The following is a 17037-nucleotide window of genomic DNA, read 5'->3' on the forward strand; positions in this document are numbered from 1 at the left end:
AGTGTTTGGCCACATCAAATATCATTCAAATCCATATTTGTTTTTGAATGGCTTCAGCTTTTAAAAAGAAAATAATATTGCATTAAACTTTGAGATGTACCTATTGGATTCTTCCTATCAGAGACTGAACAAAGTCTGAATACCAAAGGCTGAATTAGATGTAAGAAGGCATTTTGCTAAACAGTAAAGATTTAATTATAACCTGATTAAAGATATGAATCTGTAACAATAGGTAGAACTACATTTTGAGATAATGGCTGACACAAGCAGTTATAGGGCCTAGTCATTCACACATCAAGTGTTGAAGGCCAAATGATAAAGGATTAAGGCTCTGCTTGCTAAAAGCAGGATTTCTCATCCACATCCCAGCAAGGAGTTGTTAATGGTCTTGCAGTTATTTGTTGCCTGTGCAAATACCCTCAACATAACAAATTGGTAATGGAAAATGACATGATTTAAACCAGGAGATTTATCATAGAAGCAGCATAGTGTGTAAGAGCGAGCTGTATGCTCATCAGCTACGGCATTACAAGAGCTGCATCGTTTCAGCACTAAGAGCAGAAACAATCATTTACGGAAACGTGCCTTTCAAAAGTGTAGCTGATACAACGAGGGGAAACTTTGGGGGAACTGCGACCTCCTTTCAGGTACGAAACAAGTTCAGAACAACCTCACGTTCAGTTTGTTCATGTGAGACCAAGGCCACACTGCTGACACTTACCAGGAGCGGGTGGCAGGCTACAGTGCAGTACTTTCCAAGATCCTGTTCTTGTGAAAGAGAGGGAGTGGAAGGGAAAGTGTTGGGAAACCAAAACGTTAGTTGGTTTTTGTTTGTTTGTTTTAGTGTCTCACAAAGCTAGAATAGAAGTCCGATGTTTTGACAGAGCTTTACATAATTTCCTCGAGACTCCTGAAAGACAGGGGTTGAAGAGGAAGCCTTTGCCTTCACAGGAAACGCTCTACTGCTGACTAGAGGACTTCTGGCCCTCAGCCTGTCACACCAGGGCTCGTCGGAGCACCCGCTGCACGAGCCTGTGGAGCTGCGCACCAGCAGCGCCGGCGAGCGCCCTACAGCTCCCAGCGTGCAGCGCCGCCCCTGCGGCTGCTCTGATTGGCTCCGCTCCTGCTCACGTGACGGCAGGCGGCGTCGCGGTGGCCGTGCCGGTGCCCCCCCCCCGAGTGTCGCGGGTCGCATGGCGGCGGCGTGGGGGCGGCGCGGAGGTCCCGCGCTCCTGCGGGGGGCGCTGGGGGCGGCGCATGGCCGGGCGTGCGGCAGCGGGGCGCCCGTGCGGGCTCGGGCTCAGGTGAGTGTGCGTCCGGGATCGGCTTTGCAATGAGAGCGGTGCGGCGGCAGCTGCGCCCGCAGGGTGGGCAGCGGGTCCCCTCCCGGAGCGAGTGTCTGAGGCGGTGCCGGTGGCGGGAGCTTGACCTCAGAGGCAGTGGTTGCAGCTGAGAATCCCCCTCCTTGCGGGGGGCTGCTTGCGGACAATTCGGTACCGTTTACGTGAGCGTGTGGTTCTGAAAGTTTCCCTGAGTGACTCTCGGTCTCCGTGCTGCTGCTGGCACTGCTGCGGTTGGGGGACAAGGGGAGCTTGGATTCGCCCGTGATCGTGTTTGCAAAAACAGCGTTGAGTAACTCACGTGGGAAAGATGAGTGGATTATATCGATCGGGCGCGCAGCCCGCAAACTCAGCGTGGCAATGCATAGTTCCACGCCGCTACTTTGCCGAGATCAAATCTGGTCTGCCCAGATCAAAATTAAGCCGTGGTTATGCTCTGAGTGGCCACGTGAGCCCTACCGTGAAGCTGTTTGTTCAGCCCTCACTTGCAGTAAACAAAGGTGTTGTCCAGCCCCAGCTTCTTCCAGTTTCAGTTCACATACCTCGGATACGTTTGGTTTCTCAGTGTCCAAATGCGAGAAAAAGCTCCAGGTTAAATGCACAGCCACCTAGCAAAAGCAGGGGATGATATCCTGACTAATCCCAGCAGGCACATGACTTATTGATTTTTCTTTTGATTGCGTGGCTGGTTTCAGCAAGCACACTGTAACCTAGAGCTGCCAGTCTCATGTCACCAGAATTGGATGTGTTCACTACCACTTTATTAATTTACAGGAATTCAAACAGATTCATACATTGTGACTTGCAGAAAAACTCTGTTACCCAGAGTTAGGTTATAAAGCAGGTATGTTTATTCAGCACTGCACACACGTGCCGGGTGCAAGGGGGGGTAGCCCCACCGAACTTGCGCACCAAAGGGAAAAGCGACTACATTTTTAAGAGCATTAAGTGTACATATTCATTACATTTCTGAGAACTGGGACAGATTATCACTGTTAATTCCAAGAAGTCATTTCCACAAGCCCCACCTTGAATTTCTTTGGGTAAATATGTGCAGTATCTCTCAGTGGTCCTGAAGATGAAGGCCTCAGGTCTTCCTCGCTGTATACTTTTTACCTTGCAGCAGTTGGAGATGCTGCTCCAGCTTCTGGTTGCTATCTTCAGTTTTGTGGTATCAGCTCATTCCAGTGCAGCAGTCTATCAGCGTGTTTCTCACTATCAGTGCACTCCTTACTGCTCTTGCTTAAGGTCCATCCCTTTCTCCCCCTTTTGCTCAATTCCTATGTTTTATTTTAACCCATTCTTGTCTCAGTTGTTGAGTCAAGCAAGAGTTCAACAAAGCAATCTATAAATCTGAGTTTTTGTGTTGTTTGTTTTTCTGCAAACTATACATTTTTAGTAAATTTCAATCAGAATTAATTATATTATAATGGCTTGGGTTGGAGGGGACCTCAAAGATCATAGAGTTCCAACTTTGTGCCATGGGCAGGGATGCCAGCCACTATCTCAGGCTGCACAGGTCACCGTGTAACATGACCAATTACTTTCTACAAATCAAGTAGCTGTAGCACACAGGAAGATTTCTGGAACTGCTCGATTACACCATGTAGGTTTGAATCCAGCAAAAGTCTTCAGCATCCTGTTATGAAGTTTACTTTCAGCTTCAGTTTGTGTATTTCATGTAACTCCAGAATAGCTGACAAACTTTCTATGGCCCTGCTGGAATAAAGGAAAGAACCCAGCTAGTCTAGAACAGACCTCACATGGCCTTTCTTCTTGTCCATTCATGCCTCAAACTCTGTGTCCTGGCACTCCATTTTGTGGGTTGCTGTTCAAAGTCCATGAGCAGCACTTTTTGTGCCAGAAGCCAGAACTGAAGCATGCTGTTTCGTGCCAACTGTTGTGCAGCAGCTGTGGAGCCCTCGGAAAAACATTTATCTTGGACTTCTCAGCTCAGACCTCATTCTGGCACCTGCCCTACTTTGACCCATTTCATCCTCTGTGGTTGTCTGATTTCCATGTTGAACAAGGACACTTCACTGCTTGCCTAACCCATGACATTAAAGGTCAGGTATGAAACAGAAGAGCTTTTGCTGAGTTGTCTCTGTGATGTTGGCAGAGTAGCAGTAGGCCTTTGGGCTGGGAGGGCAGCACTGGTTTGTGGACTCCTTCAGCAGGAGCTGAAAGAGCCTGCAGGGTTTGGCAGCAGGAGCCATGCTGACACTGTTGTGGGTCCTTGAGGTCAGTCCAAAAGAACTGTTTGGCAACATTACAGTTCTATAGCACACAAATATTACATAGTTTATATGAAGGAGCTCTCCACTCTACCTCTTGTTTAGCTGAGCTTTTCCACAGTCTGTCAGTTTGTGGTATTCCTGATGGTTACTAACACTGGTCACAGGTTCCAGTTTTGCTGCATTGGTGGAAGAGTTCTCATGGAAGTTGGCAGGTTTGAAGGGTTGACAGCTTATCAAAATAGAGCAGTCATCTAAGTTCTCATTCTTTCATTACTGGATTAGAACAAAGAATTGACATCCCAGAGGGTGAAATTACTTTTTCATAGATCAGATCTAGCACACTTTGTGACAGGGCATACTCCTACGTGAAGAAGCCTCTCCTGTCCAACAGCTCTATGGAACTTTGTTTAACCATTCCAGCATTCGTAAGTATTTTTCAGGAAGAGAAAGTCTGTTCTCTCCAACGGGAACTTTAAACAATATTAACGCTAGCTGCCTGGTGACCTGTTCTTTAAATGCTGCTTCTTGACAGTAAACTTCTGAGTAATTAATGAAGGTCAGTGTTATTCCTCATGTAAGTCTGCTTTAGTTTCCATGTCTGTAACATCCAGCCTGCCACTCACAGTGGATTGCAGACAACAGACCCAGGAACAGAACCATTGCTTTGTTTATCTTATGCCATTGATCACTTGTTCCTGAAAAAGTGAAAATTACTTCAAGCACATCATTGTCCTTGTAAAGAGATTATGCTATTTTGGCATCCACTTAATCATTTAAGTCTCCTTCTCTTGACTTTTGTCAAGAAAGGATAGCTTTCTGCTTCTTACTTTTCCTGTAATTCTCACTTTGAAGTAGGGAGACAGAAGGTTGACACTGTTGTCTTCAAATGCTGTGGATAAGGAAGCCTTATCCTACGGAAGATGAACAAATGAGCGACTGAGAAAGAAGCAGCAGGGGAGTGCCCCTGCAAGAAGGGCTAAAATAAGTGTGGATGTACTTTCCATCTCAGATATGAACACATTTCTAACAAAGCAAACAGGAGAACATCAGAAATACAACCTGAACAGAAAGTAGTATGGTTTTCAAAGAACGAACACCTTTGCATTATGATTTTTGAGTTTGATGGTATTTAAAACATCTTCAGATTTGATCTGTTCAGGGTTGAATTTTCTAGTTGGGGAACAAGCAGAGTTGAAGTCTTAGTATTTAGTTAGGCTCTTCTGATAGTTTTCTAAGAAATTGTCATAGTGTCATAGTAAGTGCCAAAGAACAAGCATTTCTAACAAGGTAAGCTCCCAGCTTTTGATTTCTTGGCAAAAATAAAGCTGTAGAGAACTTGTAAGCAATCCACAATTGCCCAGGTTACAGCATTTCCCCAGTGAGATTAAAAAGAGCATGAACTGCTCTGTCTGTGCACATGGGAGAAGATTTCTGTGTAAGAATAAATGTGAGCAGTGTACATGCCTGTGAACTGATCACTTTCTGCAGCTGTTCTCACTGACATCTGTGATGCTGCAAAGAATGGAAGGATAGGCCTTCCTCCAAGCGGAAGACTTGGCTTTTGGCTTCTGGAAGTCTCCACTTGGTGATTGTTGAAAAAGAGAAACTGAAAGATTTCTTCTGGCAGATGAACAGTTATGTGGAAACTAGTATGCTATTTTACCAGGGTTAAACAGATTGTTCCAGGGCTCTGAAGTCATTCTCTTGAAATCATCTTTGTCTCCTCTAGCCCCTCCGTGTCCAAGATTGTTTTTAAGAGACTCACCATGAAGCCATTTGGATCAGGAAGTGTAGGAAATTACTTAATGGCTGATAGGAAGATTATACTTAAAGGAAAGAGCACTTCTGCTTGTAAGTTTACCAGCAGCCATAAAGTTAGTTCAGCTGGATTCAATCACTGGTGGCTGAAGTTGCGACTGGTAGTGTTGGGCCTGATGTACAGTTGACTTTTTTGGCTACCAAGGCACACTGCTGACTCCTAGTGACTGCCAAGCTTCCCCATTACGCACAGCACCCCCTGCCTCACTTGCCCTGCCAGAGGCCCAGATCCATCCATTGGGACACACCAGTCCCAGGACACTTCCCACCAAGTTTCTCTTATGTAACAGAGTGGAAAGCACAGTAAAGACAGCAGAACAGCAAGATCCCAGGCTGTAGCAAGCAAGGATTTGCTCAAATGCAGCAGCTATGGACAGAAAAATGAAGGAAAGAAGCTGCTTACCTTCTGAAGATCTCAAGTGTGCAAGGATCTCCAGCAAGATACACTTGCCTCCCCTGCCAACCCTCATATTAGGTCTGGGAAGGGGTGGTTCCTGGCTCCACACCTTCTGGTCAGTCAGATACACTGCATGCTGCTGAGCTTCCCTGGGTTGGCCCTACCTTCCAGGGTGCTCAATGACTAGTTCAAGCCATGACTTGCAATTCCACTACAGCTTATCACAGTGATATTGTAGCTCTGGGACTGAGCCAAGGCTTCTAGTTCCCTTTGCCTTTTTTTTTTCTTCACACTGCGTATATTGATGTAGAAACATTTCAGATGTTCATTTTGAGTTGCAGTGCAGCTGATTCTTGTCAAAATTATTAGATTGGCCCCTTATAAAATGTTAATCTAACTGCTAGAGTAGATGAAAAGACCTTGGCAGGGCTGGGGTGATTGTGCTTGTTTGTATACAGTGCACAAACAATGTAGCTACTCTCCTGGTACATAAGTTGGTGAACTTTTCTGTAGTACTGCAGAATTGATTCTGTTACTGCACATTTCACTTAATGTCATTTCACAAAAGTAGCAGAGTCACTTCAGCAACTTCGTGTGTAGTAAATAGAGATACAATGCAGTAATTCAACAATCACAGGACACCTTACATTTGAACCTTGCTACAACTAGCAGTGTTCTGGTTGCAAGGTGGTTGGTATAATCTTGAATTGCCATATTTTCTAGTAGCCACTAACAATTTAGGATGAATTTAGTTGATACATTGGAAGGCAAATACTCAGGGCATACCCTGCCACAAAAGGGTTTAATGCCAGGTTGGATGGAGCCCTGGGTAGTCCGACCTAGTACTTGATCTAGCAGCTAGCAACCCTACCTGTGGGAGAGAGGTTAAAACTCTATGATCCTTCCAATCCAAGCCATTCTGATTCAGTGCTTCTCAAAAGCTACGTTGCTCTAGACTGTACAGCAATAATTTGGTTTTGCTATTGAAAGGTTGTTACATCTCACATTTGGAAGCAACAGAAGCAGAGATACAGAGATTCATCAAGTTATATTTATTTCACACTAAACTGCAGGGACCCTTTGTAAGGTGTGAGGTTAGCACAATGAATAGTACCAAATGGCCAAGATATTTTATAGATGATATAGTTAGACAGATTATTGTGATGCAAAAGAGACAATTGAAATAAAGGGAAGAAATGCTTACCCTTGTCCTAGGCTTGCAACAGGAAGCTCCAAAGGAGTGATCTCCAGAAAGAGATCCTTCCCTAGTGGTGGTCAGCCCTTAAATAGGGTCTAGGAGAATTGCCTTCACCTGTGCTCCCATAGCTGACTCAGTGCATACCTCAGGTCATCGACCGGTGGTTTTAGGCTGTGATTCCACAGTTCCCATACACCCTTATATATGATTTCAATTGTCTGAGGGTTGCACTTGAGATTGGTGGTATTCCTGCATCATTGGTTCTCAGATACAAAGAGGCATAATTGAAAAATGCTGCCTCCTATGCTATGCAAAAAGTCTGAAGCACATGTGGTGAAGTGGCTGTATCTTAATATGGGAAAGTTGTTAGTACTATTCCACAGAATTAAGAAAATCAATCACTAATCAGGATTTGGGCCATAAGGAGAAACTTGTTTTCTCATGTGCTGTAGTCCTGGTGGGGGAAAAAGTAATATAATAACTATCTGTTGAGGTCAGAGTTAAAATTTATATGGCAAGTATATATTGAGGATGGCTATTCAAATATATATTTTTTTTACAGGAACTACAAAGCTCAGGAAGAGCACGTCTTCTACGGGAACATGCTGCTCCCTTTTCTGCTTTTTTGACTGACAGCTTTGGACGCCAGCACAACTACTTGCGAATTTCTTTGACAGAGAAGTGCAACCTCAGGTGTAAGTGTGTGCTTTCTTCCACAAAACTCTTATTCACCAGTAGGTAGAAATACATTGTGCAAATGCCAAGAATAGTGCTAGAGTACATACTGGTATGTTGGCCCTGTGTTATGTTTCTTGTCTTGGCAAAACAGTGGCACTGGATAGTTAGAAACAGATCTGGGGCTGAACTGATGGGATGGGGAAGCAAGAGCGTGCCTCAAATCAAGTACAAATTGGTCTTTTGTGAGACTTGGCATGGTTTACCCAAGGGAACGGCATGAAGATGAGTCAGGTCAGGTTCAGATTGGTTACCAGTAAAAGGTTTTCCACTGAGAGTGTGATTGGGCACTGGAACAGGCTTGTGGGATCCTTCCAACTCAGGATATTGTGTGATTCTATGGTTTGGATGATAGTGCTTTCAGATGTTTGAATGCATAAGTGTGTGATAAGCACAAGAGCTCGTACCTAGACATTCCCACAGTTACATCTACAAAATCTGTGGCTATGTTCCCATGCTTTCTGGGTGAGTTTTGTGTGTGTGTTTGAGTGCAGGTGAGATAGAAATAAGGTCAGCTTTTCCTTTTAAGTACATCCATCTTAGTTTTGCTGCCCATCAAATGAGTTGTGGGTTTTCTTTCAAAGGAAACCAGGAAATTGCTTATAAGATATGGTGTATGATCTGTATTTAAGAAAGGTATAGTCTGTTGACTTCCATTAAAGGCAGTCATAATTGTTGCATTTTGCATATCAATTTTAGATTAACTGCTGCTGTTTTTTTGCCATGTATTTCTATATTCTTTGTTTCAGGTCAGTATTGTATGCCAGAGGAGGGTGTTCAGCTGACTCCTAAATCAGAGCTACTTACTGCTCAGGAGATAATCACCCTGGCTGGACTGTTTGTGAAAGAAGGTGTAGAGAAGATCCGTCTGACAGGAGGAGAACCCCTTATCCGGCCTGATGTGGTCGATATTGTGGGTGAGTTTCCAACAAATGAAGTGTAATTAAAAGTGGCTTATTATGTATTGAGCCAGGAACTACACATAAAATCATCTCCTAATGAAGTCCCACAATTGCATGTGAAATGGTGGTGTTTTCCACCAGTGTTGTGAAACGTAAGGCAATTCCCTTCATCAAACTTCCCGTTCTGTTCTCCTGCTTGAATAGAATTTGTCATTTCCTATTGTAGTGGCTGAACTAGTACTGTCTTTGCATTCAACATCTAATAGAATAGCATGCAATTATGTACCCTATGGGTGAAAAATGAAGAACTGATTTGAGAAGGTCCTCATTGGGGAGGAACAGATGATTCTTGTTTACAAACTAGAGAACAAAACAGGTTTTCTTTCTTGGTGGAGAAGAGCGATTGTTGTTTGTTTGTTTTTAATGTCATTAGCTCATCTGCATTTATTAAGAAATGGCAAGAATGACAATCTTTTTATAGTTATTGATGAAGACTGTGTTACTTATGTGGAAGATAAGTTACCAACTAAACCTTTAAATCAAAAGGAGATAGATTTCACATTATGTTAATTTGTTATGCTCCTGATTTTGACTTGAGCCAGTTGTTTTTTCCTTATCCAAAGTTTTTTCTGTTATGGACATTAAAACAGCTTGAGATAGCAGTAATCTATTAGATTAAAGCTATGAAGGTAGGTGTGCTTCAGCATATTGTAGGCAGTAGAACTTCTGTTTCTGCAAACATACTCTTAGAAGTACTAAAGATGAGGAGGGATTAATATGTGACATGAAGGTCCTGAGATAAGTGCCTGCTGAAAGACTGGGCTTTACTGCATGAAGCAGGCTCTGTTCCAGCTCTGTTTTATTCAGAGTAGTGTAGTATAAAGATGTGGAAAAAGTAAGACTAGAGCTCTTAGTTTTATGGTATAGTATTAGCAATCAATTGTGTCATCAATTTAGTGCAGTGTTTTCTTTGCTAGTTTGTACTTTGTTGTTTTATCCTAGTAGCTGATGGCTTTTTGTACTCAACACTGCTACTTCAATGTTGAGGGTATATGCTGAGTAGTTAGTTCACTGCAAACTAATTCTATTGTTGCTACAATTCTATCACACTGACAGAAAGCTTGTTTTATCCCTCTATGGGAGGGAGGCCTCATTTTGAACCACTGGATTTGCATTATTTAGCTTATGTTCTTGTTAACAACAGAGCTTGGCTAGAATCAGTGTTCTTGAGAACTGTCACAACTTCTGAGTGGTCATTTTAACAGATGAGAATAGTCATCTTGGTGTAAAAGTGATGGATCTTAAGATGATTGTCCTGTTACATTTCTTCTTTCTGTAATTAATTTGTATTTGCCTGGCTGTTTTTTCTCAGCTGTGTTCAAAGCTAGAAAATTGTCTCCATACACTTTTTTTTTTTCTTCCAAAACTGTCATGTTAATATATCTTGCACACATTTAGGATCAGGAGAAAGTTGTTAAAACTAAATAGACTACATATAACAGCTAGGGAAAAATTCACTGAAAATGGTTCTAAAAATATTTCCTGCAATGTTTGAAGTATTCACTTTACTGAAGCCATCTTATTACAAGTGCATTACAAAGTTGTTCCAGAAGTGGGCATCTCAGACTCTGAAAATCTCAGCTCTGTGATAGTATTTCAAAAAATAAATTCCTTATCTTGTAACCTGAAGTTGCTGCAGCATACTGCAAAAACATGTGATCCATCATTTGCCCAGCTGGCAAGAGCTATACTTCTCCAGATCTTTCTTTGGTAGTACAGTCCTTATATGACCTACTGCTGTAGGCTGTAAGCTGTTTTCTGGTTCTTTCCCTTAGAAAAAGGAAAAATTGTGCTGATTCAGGAGCAAGAGAATTCCAGAGCCTCTGGTTACTTCAACAGGCTGGAGAAAAAAAACTTGGCTAGCATAGCAGGAAGGTGGGGCATATTCAGAAGTTCTGTTTTATCTATGTGATTCCATTCTATTAATTGTATGTTGGAGTATGGGATGGCTTTCAAATTCCAGGCTTGATGCACTTGTATGGAGGTGGTCTAGCTAGTTAAACAGTGTTAGATTATAACATTGTGGAAAATCCGAAGGTGCACTATACTGGCAAACAAAAATAAAACAAACAAACAAACAAAACCTGGTTAGTAAACGTTTACTGTGGTCTTCATTTATTTAGTATTATATAGGAAAATATTCCTCAAACTAATGTAGCAGCAGCACTAGAATGAGGTTGTAGTAACATGATCACTGGATATTAATTCTCATTAAAATGGCTGTTTGGACATCAATTGAATTATTCTTAGCAAAGTAAGTAACCTAAAACAGCCTTCTTGAGATTCATGGGGGTTTTGCCTACAGGCATACATTAGATTGTAAGAAATGGAGGTTTCAAATTTGCGTTATTGACGTAGAATCATAGAATCCTTAGAGTTGGAAGCACCTTTACATTTTATCTAGTCCAGCTCCCCTGCAATGAACAGGGGCATGAACAGCTGGATCAAGTTGCCCAGGGTCTGATCCAGTCTGGCCCTGAAAGTCTCCAAGGAGAGGGCATCCACCTCATCACTGGACAGCCTGTTCCAGTGCCTCACCACCCTCACTGTAAAAAACTTTTTCCTCTTATCCAACCTAAATCTACCTTCTTTAAGCTTGAAAGGCTAGTTTGGTTTTCAGCAAGCATTTCTTTTAACCATAAATCGTCTGTGGAACACCAGTAAAGCTCATTAATTTTAATGATAGATTATTGCTACCATATTTTCCTAATACTCATACATAAACTTTTTTATTTCATGCACTTAAATAAACTGTGACTCAGCAACTAACACCAGCAGAAATCTGTCGTGTTCTAGTGACTGCCAAAACTACATATTTGATACTTTCCCGAAGCAGATGATAATGGAGTATAGCATCCATCTCCTTTGTGGTACTGTAGGCTTTAATTAGAACTGGAATTAACAAGTATGGTAGCTGTTTATTATTGGCTGGGAAGTATGGATCTCTGCTGAGAAAATATAGAATATGCTGAGTTGGAAAGGGCCATCATTTTCCAAGGCAGGCTTTTTATAGTAGCATACATATTTCTGGGGTGAAGGTGTGCAGAATAAACTTGTTAATACATATATTACAAGATAAAATACTTTTTCTGGTCTCAATCAGGAGAAATATAATTGAGGAAATTCATAGAAGAGGATATAGAAGAAAGTCATCTCTTTAAGGAGATGCTCTTGATCCTGAAGGAAAAAAGTAAATGTAGAAAGCTTTACTCAATGGCTTGAGCTGCACAAATAAATTCTTAGCTTCATGCTGTTGAAGCTAAAATTGAATCATAGCATCTGTTCTGTTTCCTGTTCTACTTCATAGTTTTACCAGTTGCCTTTGCTTGTACTGATGTTGTGTTGATGGTAAAGCAGTGACCAAAAGTCACCAAACAGTTAATGAGGGTATACAGTGAGTTTCAAATTTATGAAACCTCTTTATCGTCTTTTCAATTTAGAGGTCATCAAAAGAAAAAGAAAAAAAAAGGAGAAAGAGAAAGGCAAGCAACTACAAATATTCCACTTCTTAGCTTTTTCAAGTAACAGTGCACTAACTGGTACTGCTTAGTTTGCTGGTCTTAGTGTTAAGTCTCCATCTCCAATTTCTCATAGTTGGGTTCTATCCAAATTGTTATTACAAATGTTTCTGCCTGTCAGTGTATTTCCAGTGCCTCGCCCTGTCTCTTGTCCTGGCACAGGGAGAGAAGATGAGCTGACGAAAGCTGCTGCCTGCATTTAATGACCTAAAGAGTTTCTGCCTTTTTATTAAAACAACAGCAACAGTAACAAAACTCTTCCATTTTAGGCTGTGGCTTGGATTTGTTTCTATATGTCTTTATTCTATGCCTTTATGCATTTTACATTTCTAGCAGTGTAACCTGTATTGCAGCTAGTTTCTACTTCTCTGTTAGGAGTTCTGAGCCAAGCTTAAGCTGAATATTTTGAGAATAGCAGAGTAATGAAGTAAAGCCGAAGTAAAACCTTTATCAGCATGAACAAATAGAGGTAAAATAGGCAGTGAAGAATGAACTGTAAAATATTTGTACTGAAACTAGAACCAAGAATAAGAGTTCTTAAAATATTTTCCAAGAAATTAGGGTGGATGATGTGGCTTTGCTTCGATTCTGCTTCTGCAGATAGTGTGTGAGGTTTTATTTGTTTTCCTTATTTGTTTTTGTATTGATAACCAAAGGTTTGAAGGACTGTCCTCTAGAAGTCAAACACACTGAGAATTTCCTCGTTTAGCTTCCAAGGAGGCAGCTATTTTCTAAATTTTAAGCTCACTATATAATCTGTTTCTTATTTGGTTTTCTTTTGTTAACAGTTGAGCATCTTGCATTTGCCCTCTTTAAACAGCAGGGGTGTAAGTGCTGGGAAGTTTCCAGTTCTTAAGTGGAAATACTTTTGTTCATTGGATGTTGTTGCATCACATTCTCTGTAATGGTCTGATGTGTTGACCTTTTTCTCTCCAGTTGGGAGCATATATATTTATTTTGACAGTTTAAAGTTGTTATTTCTTGCAACTACCACTAGGTTAGAACTGTTTTTTATCTGAAACACTGCAGGGTGAGTGTTTCTAGTTCAGATGCCAGGTGGAATGGGTTGTCTTACTGCTGCTTACAATTACAGAACACAGAATTCAGTTTGCAATGCTACGTTAAGGAAAAGGTGGTAAAGGAGATCAGAGGCCTTCTTCCAACAGTAGAGTAGCTATGGAGAATAAAATTGGTTGTATTTTCACTCATAACCAGTTTTGCATGCAACAAACTACTGTTGCTTATACCTTTTTTAGCATAATCCTATTTCAAATGGATCTCCTAAGCCAGCACGGCTGGAAGAAGGCTGAAACATCGAATTGTGTGTGTTTTCCTCAGACTCTTGCTGAATTTTATTCATTTCATGAATCTTTTGGGGGGGTTCTGTTTAATTTACAGTTGATGTACTTCTTTTAAAGCATTCTTACATTTTTTGTTTTCCTAGGTCAACTGTACAAGCTAGAAGGGCTGAAAACCATTGCTATCACAACCAACGGGATCAACTTAGCCAGGTTATTGCCCCGACTGAAAGAGGCAGGACTGAACGCCATCAACATTAGCCTGGATACTTTGGTTCCAGCTAAATTTGAGTTTATTGTCCGGAGGAAAGGTACAGATTTGTCTTTGAAGGCAATGTTGTTAATACCTGTAGTAATGTGAATTGTTTGGTGTCTTTCATACTCAGTTGTTTTGGAAAAGAAATGAGTTAGTATCCTTTTGAGAGTAGGGAAAACAACATACACTAGCAATTTAGATAGTGACTTCCTTCTGTGATGCTAAGAGGTAGAACCTTCAGTTGGATCTATTAGAGTAGACTCAACTCACCAACCACTGTCAATGGAGTTACCAATAACTGTCTGAGTTTAGTTGAAGAAATTAAGAGAACTCTCCAAATCTTGTGCTGGATTCATGTGCTGCTGTTCTTTCTTACATTTGGGACTTGCCAGCTATGGTCTAATTTTTGATTAGCGGTGTTTCCTACAGCACTACTTTCTAGAAGTAGTAAAAATAAACTGTTCCTGAGTTCATTTGAGGAGAGATGCAAGCTTTGTAATATCTCTTCAATTGAACTAGTAATTACAGTCAATTTCAGAAATGCTTTTGGTGTTTCCAGTGTTAAAAATTCTTCTTTAAATGAACTCTGTCATGAAGTTTAGCAGAAGAGTTTGGGCTTCCTTCCAGACTAAAACTCATATAGTTTTATATCATTCCATTTCGGACTACGTAGGTAATTTTTCCAGTCTGTGAACTTGTATTTCAGACAAAATTGCCAGGTAGCCACTAGATGGTGCAAAAGTTTAAGTTAAATGTGTGGCAACAAACTGGGGACACTGTGCAAAGTAACTTCTTAATTTAAATCACTATCAAATTGAAATGCTGTTGACAAGTGTAGAAAAGTGATTTTGTCTGCAGTCTCTCTGGGAGTGCTTCTTCAGGTTTCTACATCACAGTGCAGGTATCTCCTCCTGACACAAATCTGACGGTTTTATTAATGTGGCTGCATTGTGGCATAATTGGAATGTAGAGAGGTATCTAATCGTAAGCAGGTGTTGACTATGCTCTTTTCTTCTGCTCTCTGCATTTGAATATTACCTGCTCTGTGACATTCACTGGAAACAGGCTCTTCCTTTTGCTACTGAAGGGGTGAACCTCACCCTGTCACTTTCTGAATTATATGACCACAGCTCTTCATATCTGATTGGAAGCTGTTAGGAACACTCTGTTTATATAACTAAATTAAAAGTTAGTGGGGAAGAAGTATAACTTTTATTTATATAAATGTTCTCTTTAATGAAAAAGGGCCTTTAACCACGAAGAGAGAAATTGCTTAGCTAAATAGCATACAGAATAAACAGAGAAACTTCAGTGACTTTTTTTTTTTTTAAAGAAAGTGGAGAATAGAAACTCCAAATCATATATACTTTTTTAATCAAGATCAGGTTAAAAACAGCATTGCTGAGTGCCTTTATTTATTTTTCCTTTTTTTAAGGGCTGAAACTATGTAAAAATACTTTTTTTAAATTGTTTTTGAGGGCTTTTTATTTAATAGGAGATTTCCAGGTATGGAATGAGCAGAGAATAAGGCGTGTGCCCTACAGTGCTACCCCATCTCGTGTGGCAGTTCCAGAGGCGACAAGATATAGCTCTGTTAAGGTGAGAGGGATTCCTGGTCTTAGACTCCTACAGTCTAGTAACTTCCATGGAAGGCAAAGGTGCCATCTAACTGGAGCTAGCCAGGAGCTCAAGAAACTCAAGATAATTTTTTCAGCTCCTTGGGAAACTTATTCTAGGATTTTGAATCTTTAATGCAGGTAATGTGTATTATGTCTGCTTTTAATCCCAAATGGTTGGGTTAATCTCAGATACCACTGGTGAGTAAAAGCATGTTAGAGGACCATAATATTTCTACTTCTCCCTATCTACCACATTCCAAAGGATGAACAAATATTTGGTGCTGCACATAGCCAGTCCAATTTGTTTCATAGTCTGTACCTTCTTTTTTTGTTCAGTACAAAGAAAATGAGATAGTATTTTATTGTAATTGAATCATTAAACATTGGCTTGAAGTCTATGTTCCAGCCAGGATGAAGCCAAGGTGTCATCCCTCCCATATGTGATTGTTCTGGATGTGTTGAAGAATCTCTACAGAATCCCAGTTAAAACACTACAACTGTGTGTTAAGGTTGGCTAACGTCACAGTTTCAGAAGATATCTTAAAAGATGAAAGAATTGGATTTTTTCCATTGTCTGGAGAATGACTGTAATTTTGAAATGTCAAACAAAATATTTAAAACTTCTGCTTCTTGGCAGTATTTCCTGACAAAGTGGCGTTTTGTTTCTGCTGTAGTGTATGGAAATATTTCGGTTTTGTTCTTTGTGCAGTTCCATTGCCACACAAGTTAAGTACCTTATGACACACAAATGGACTTCTAACAGCTTTCCATAAAGAAAAGCAGAAAACAGTTAACCTGAAAATATGAAATGCTGTTACAGTTGTATTTTTTAATGTAATGAGTTTTTGTTTTGAAAAATAACCCTGCTCCTCCACCTCTTTGAGCTTGTTTCCACTAACAGTGGCTGTTAATCAAAATAGCTTTTTTTTTGTCTGTGTGCAGATTTTTCTTAGCTTATGTTAGAATGGAAGGATGTAAGAGGTAGAACTGGTTAGAACATTGATTTAGATGCACTGCAAGCTGTAATCTTTTTCCATATCTCTATATGCATATTTAATCTGTTGCTCGCTGATGATTGCTTACTGTCACTTTTAGTTGATTTTTTATTACTGAATTCCTGAAATCACACACAAGGTTTTCTTAGCTGTTGCACAGCTTTTACATACAATTTAAGGCCCTGGGTTGTGCTTACAGCAACATACCATTATCTCTCTAGCCACATTCAGCTCATAAACTTAATTGGAAGGAAATCTACCAACATGGCTGCAAACTTCCTGGGTGCATGCAAAACAAGTAGGTGATGAAGAAGAATGACAGTTCTAACTTCAAACAGTTGCTTGCAAGAGTTAGGTTACTATCCTGTCCTTGGCTCTTCACATTCTTTTTACAGCCACAAATAGTGTTGGTTATGCATCTCCTGCTCTCCTGTCCTGTCTATACTTGATTATACTCTTACCAGACAGGAAACAGTTAAGTAAAAGTTATATGTCTCTCCTTTCTATTCTTATCTGGAGCACATTCATTGTCAAGTGTGCAAGAATATTACTCAGTAAGCTATTATTTGTTTCTGGTAAGAGCCTACACATTATTAAGTTACAAACTTTTCACTATAGAACCTCAGTTTCAAGTAGATCAGAGATGGGAAAAGAATGCTGGTGA

The 17037-nt window shown here is 40.6% G+C and overlaps 1 protein-coding gene across 3 annotated transcripts in view; it reads left to right on the forward strand.

The window, feature by feature from the left end:
• The first annotated feature begins 1168 nt into the window (after window positions 1-1168).
• The window catches only part of MOCS1 (molybdenum cofactor synthesis 1), a 30597-nt gene continuing 14728 nt past the window's right edge, over window positions 1169-17037 (forward strand). For 2 of the 3 annotated variants that reach the window (XM_065755244.1, XM_065755251.1), the window contains exons 1-4: window positions 1182-1304; window positions 7553-7685; window positions 8475-8642; window positions 13650-13814. In XM_065755244.1, the coding sequence (XP_065611316.1) occupies window positions 1194-1304; window positions 7553-7685; window positions 8475-8642; window positions 13650-13814 (577 nt within the window). In that variant the 5' untranslated portion in view covers window positions 1182-1193. Of the gene's footprint in view, window positions 1305-7552; window positions 7686-8474; window positions 8643-13649; window positions 13815-17037 lie in introns of all 3 variants that reach the window. The other variant, XM_065755261.1, reaches the window with a different exon arrangement.

The sequence above is a fragment of the Cyrtonyx montezumae genome, unplaced genomic scaffold, assembly GCF_038088225.1.
Source record: "Cyrtonyx montezumae isolate F1298 unplaced genomic scaffold, pur_monq_1.0 scaffold_0, whole genome shotgun sequence".
NCBI lineage: Eukaryota > Metazoa > Chordata > Aves > Galliformes > Odontophoridae > Cyrtonyx > Cyrtonyx montezumae.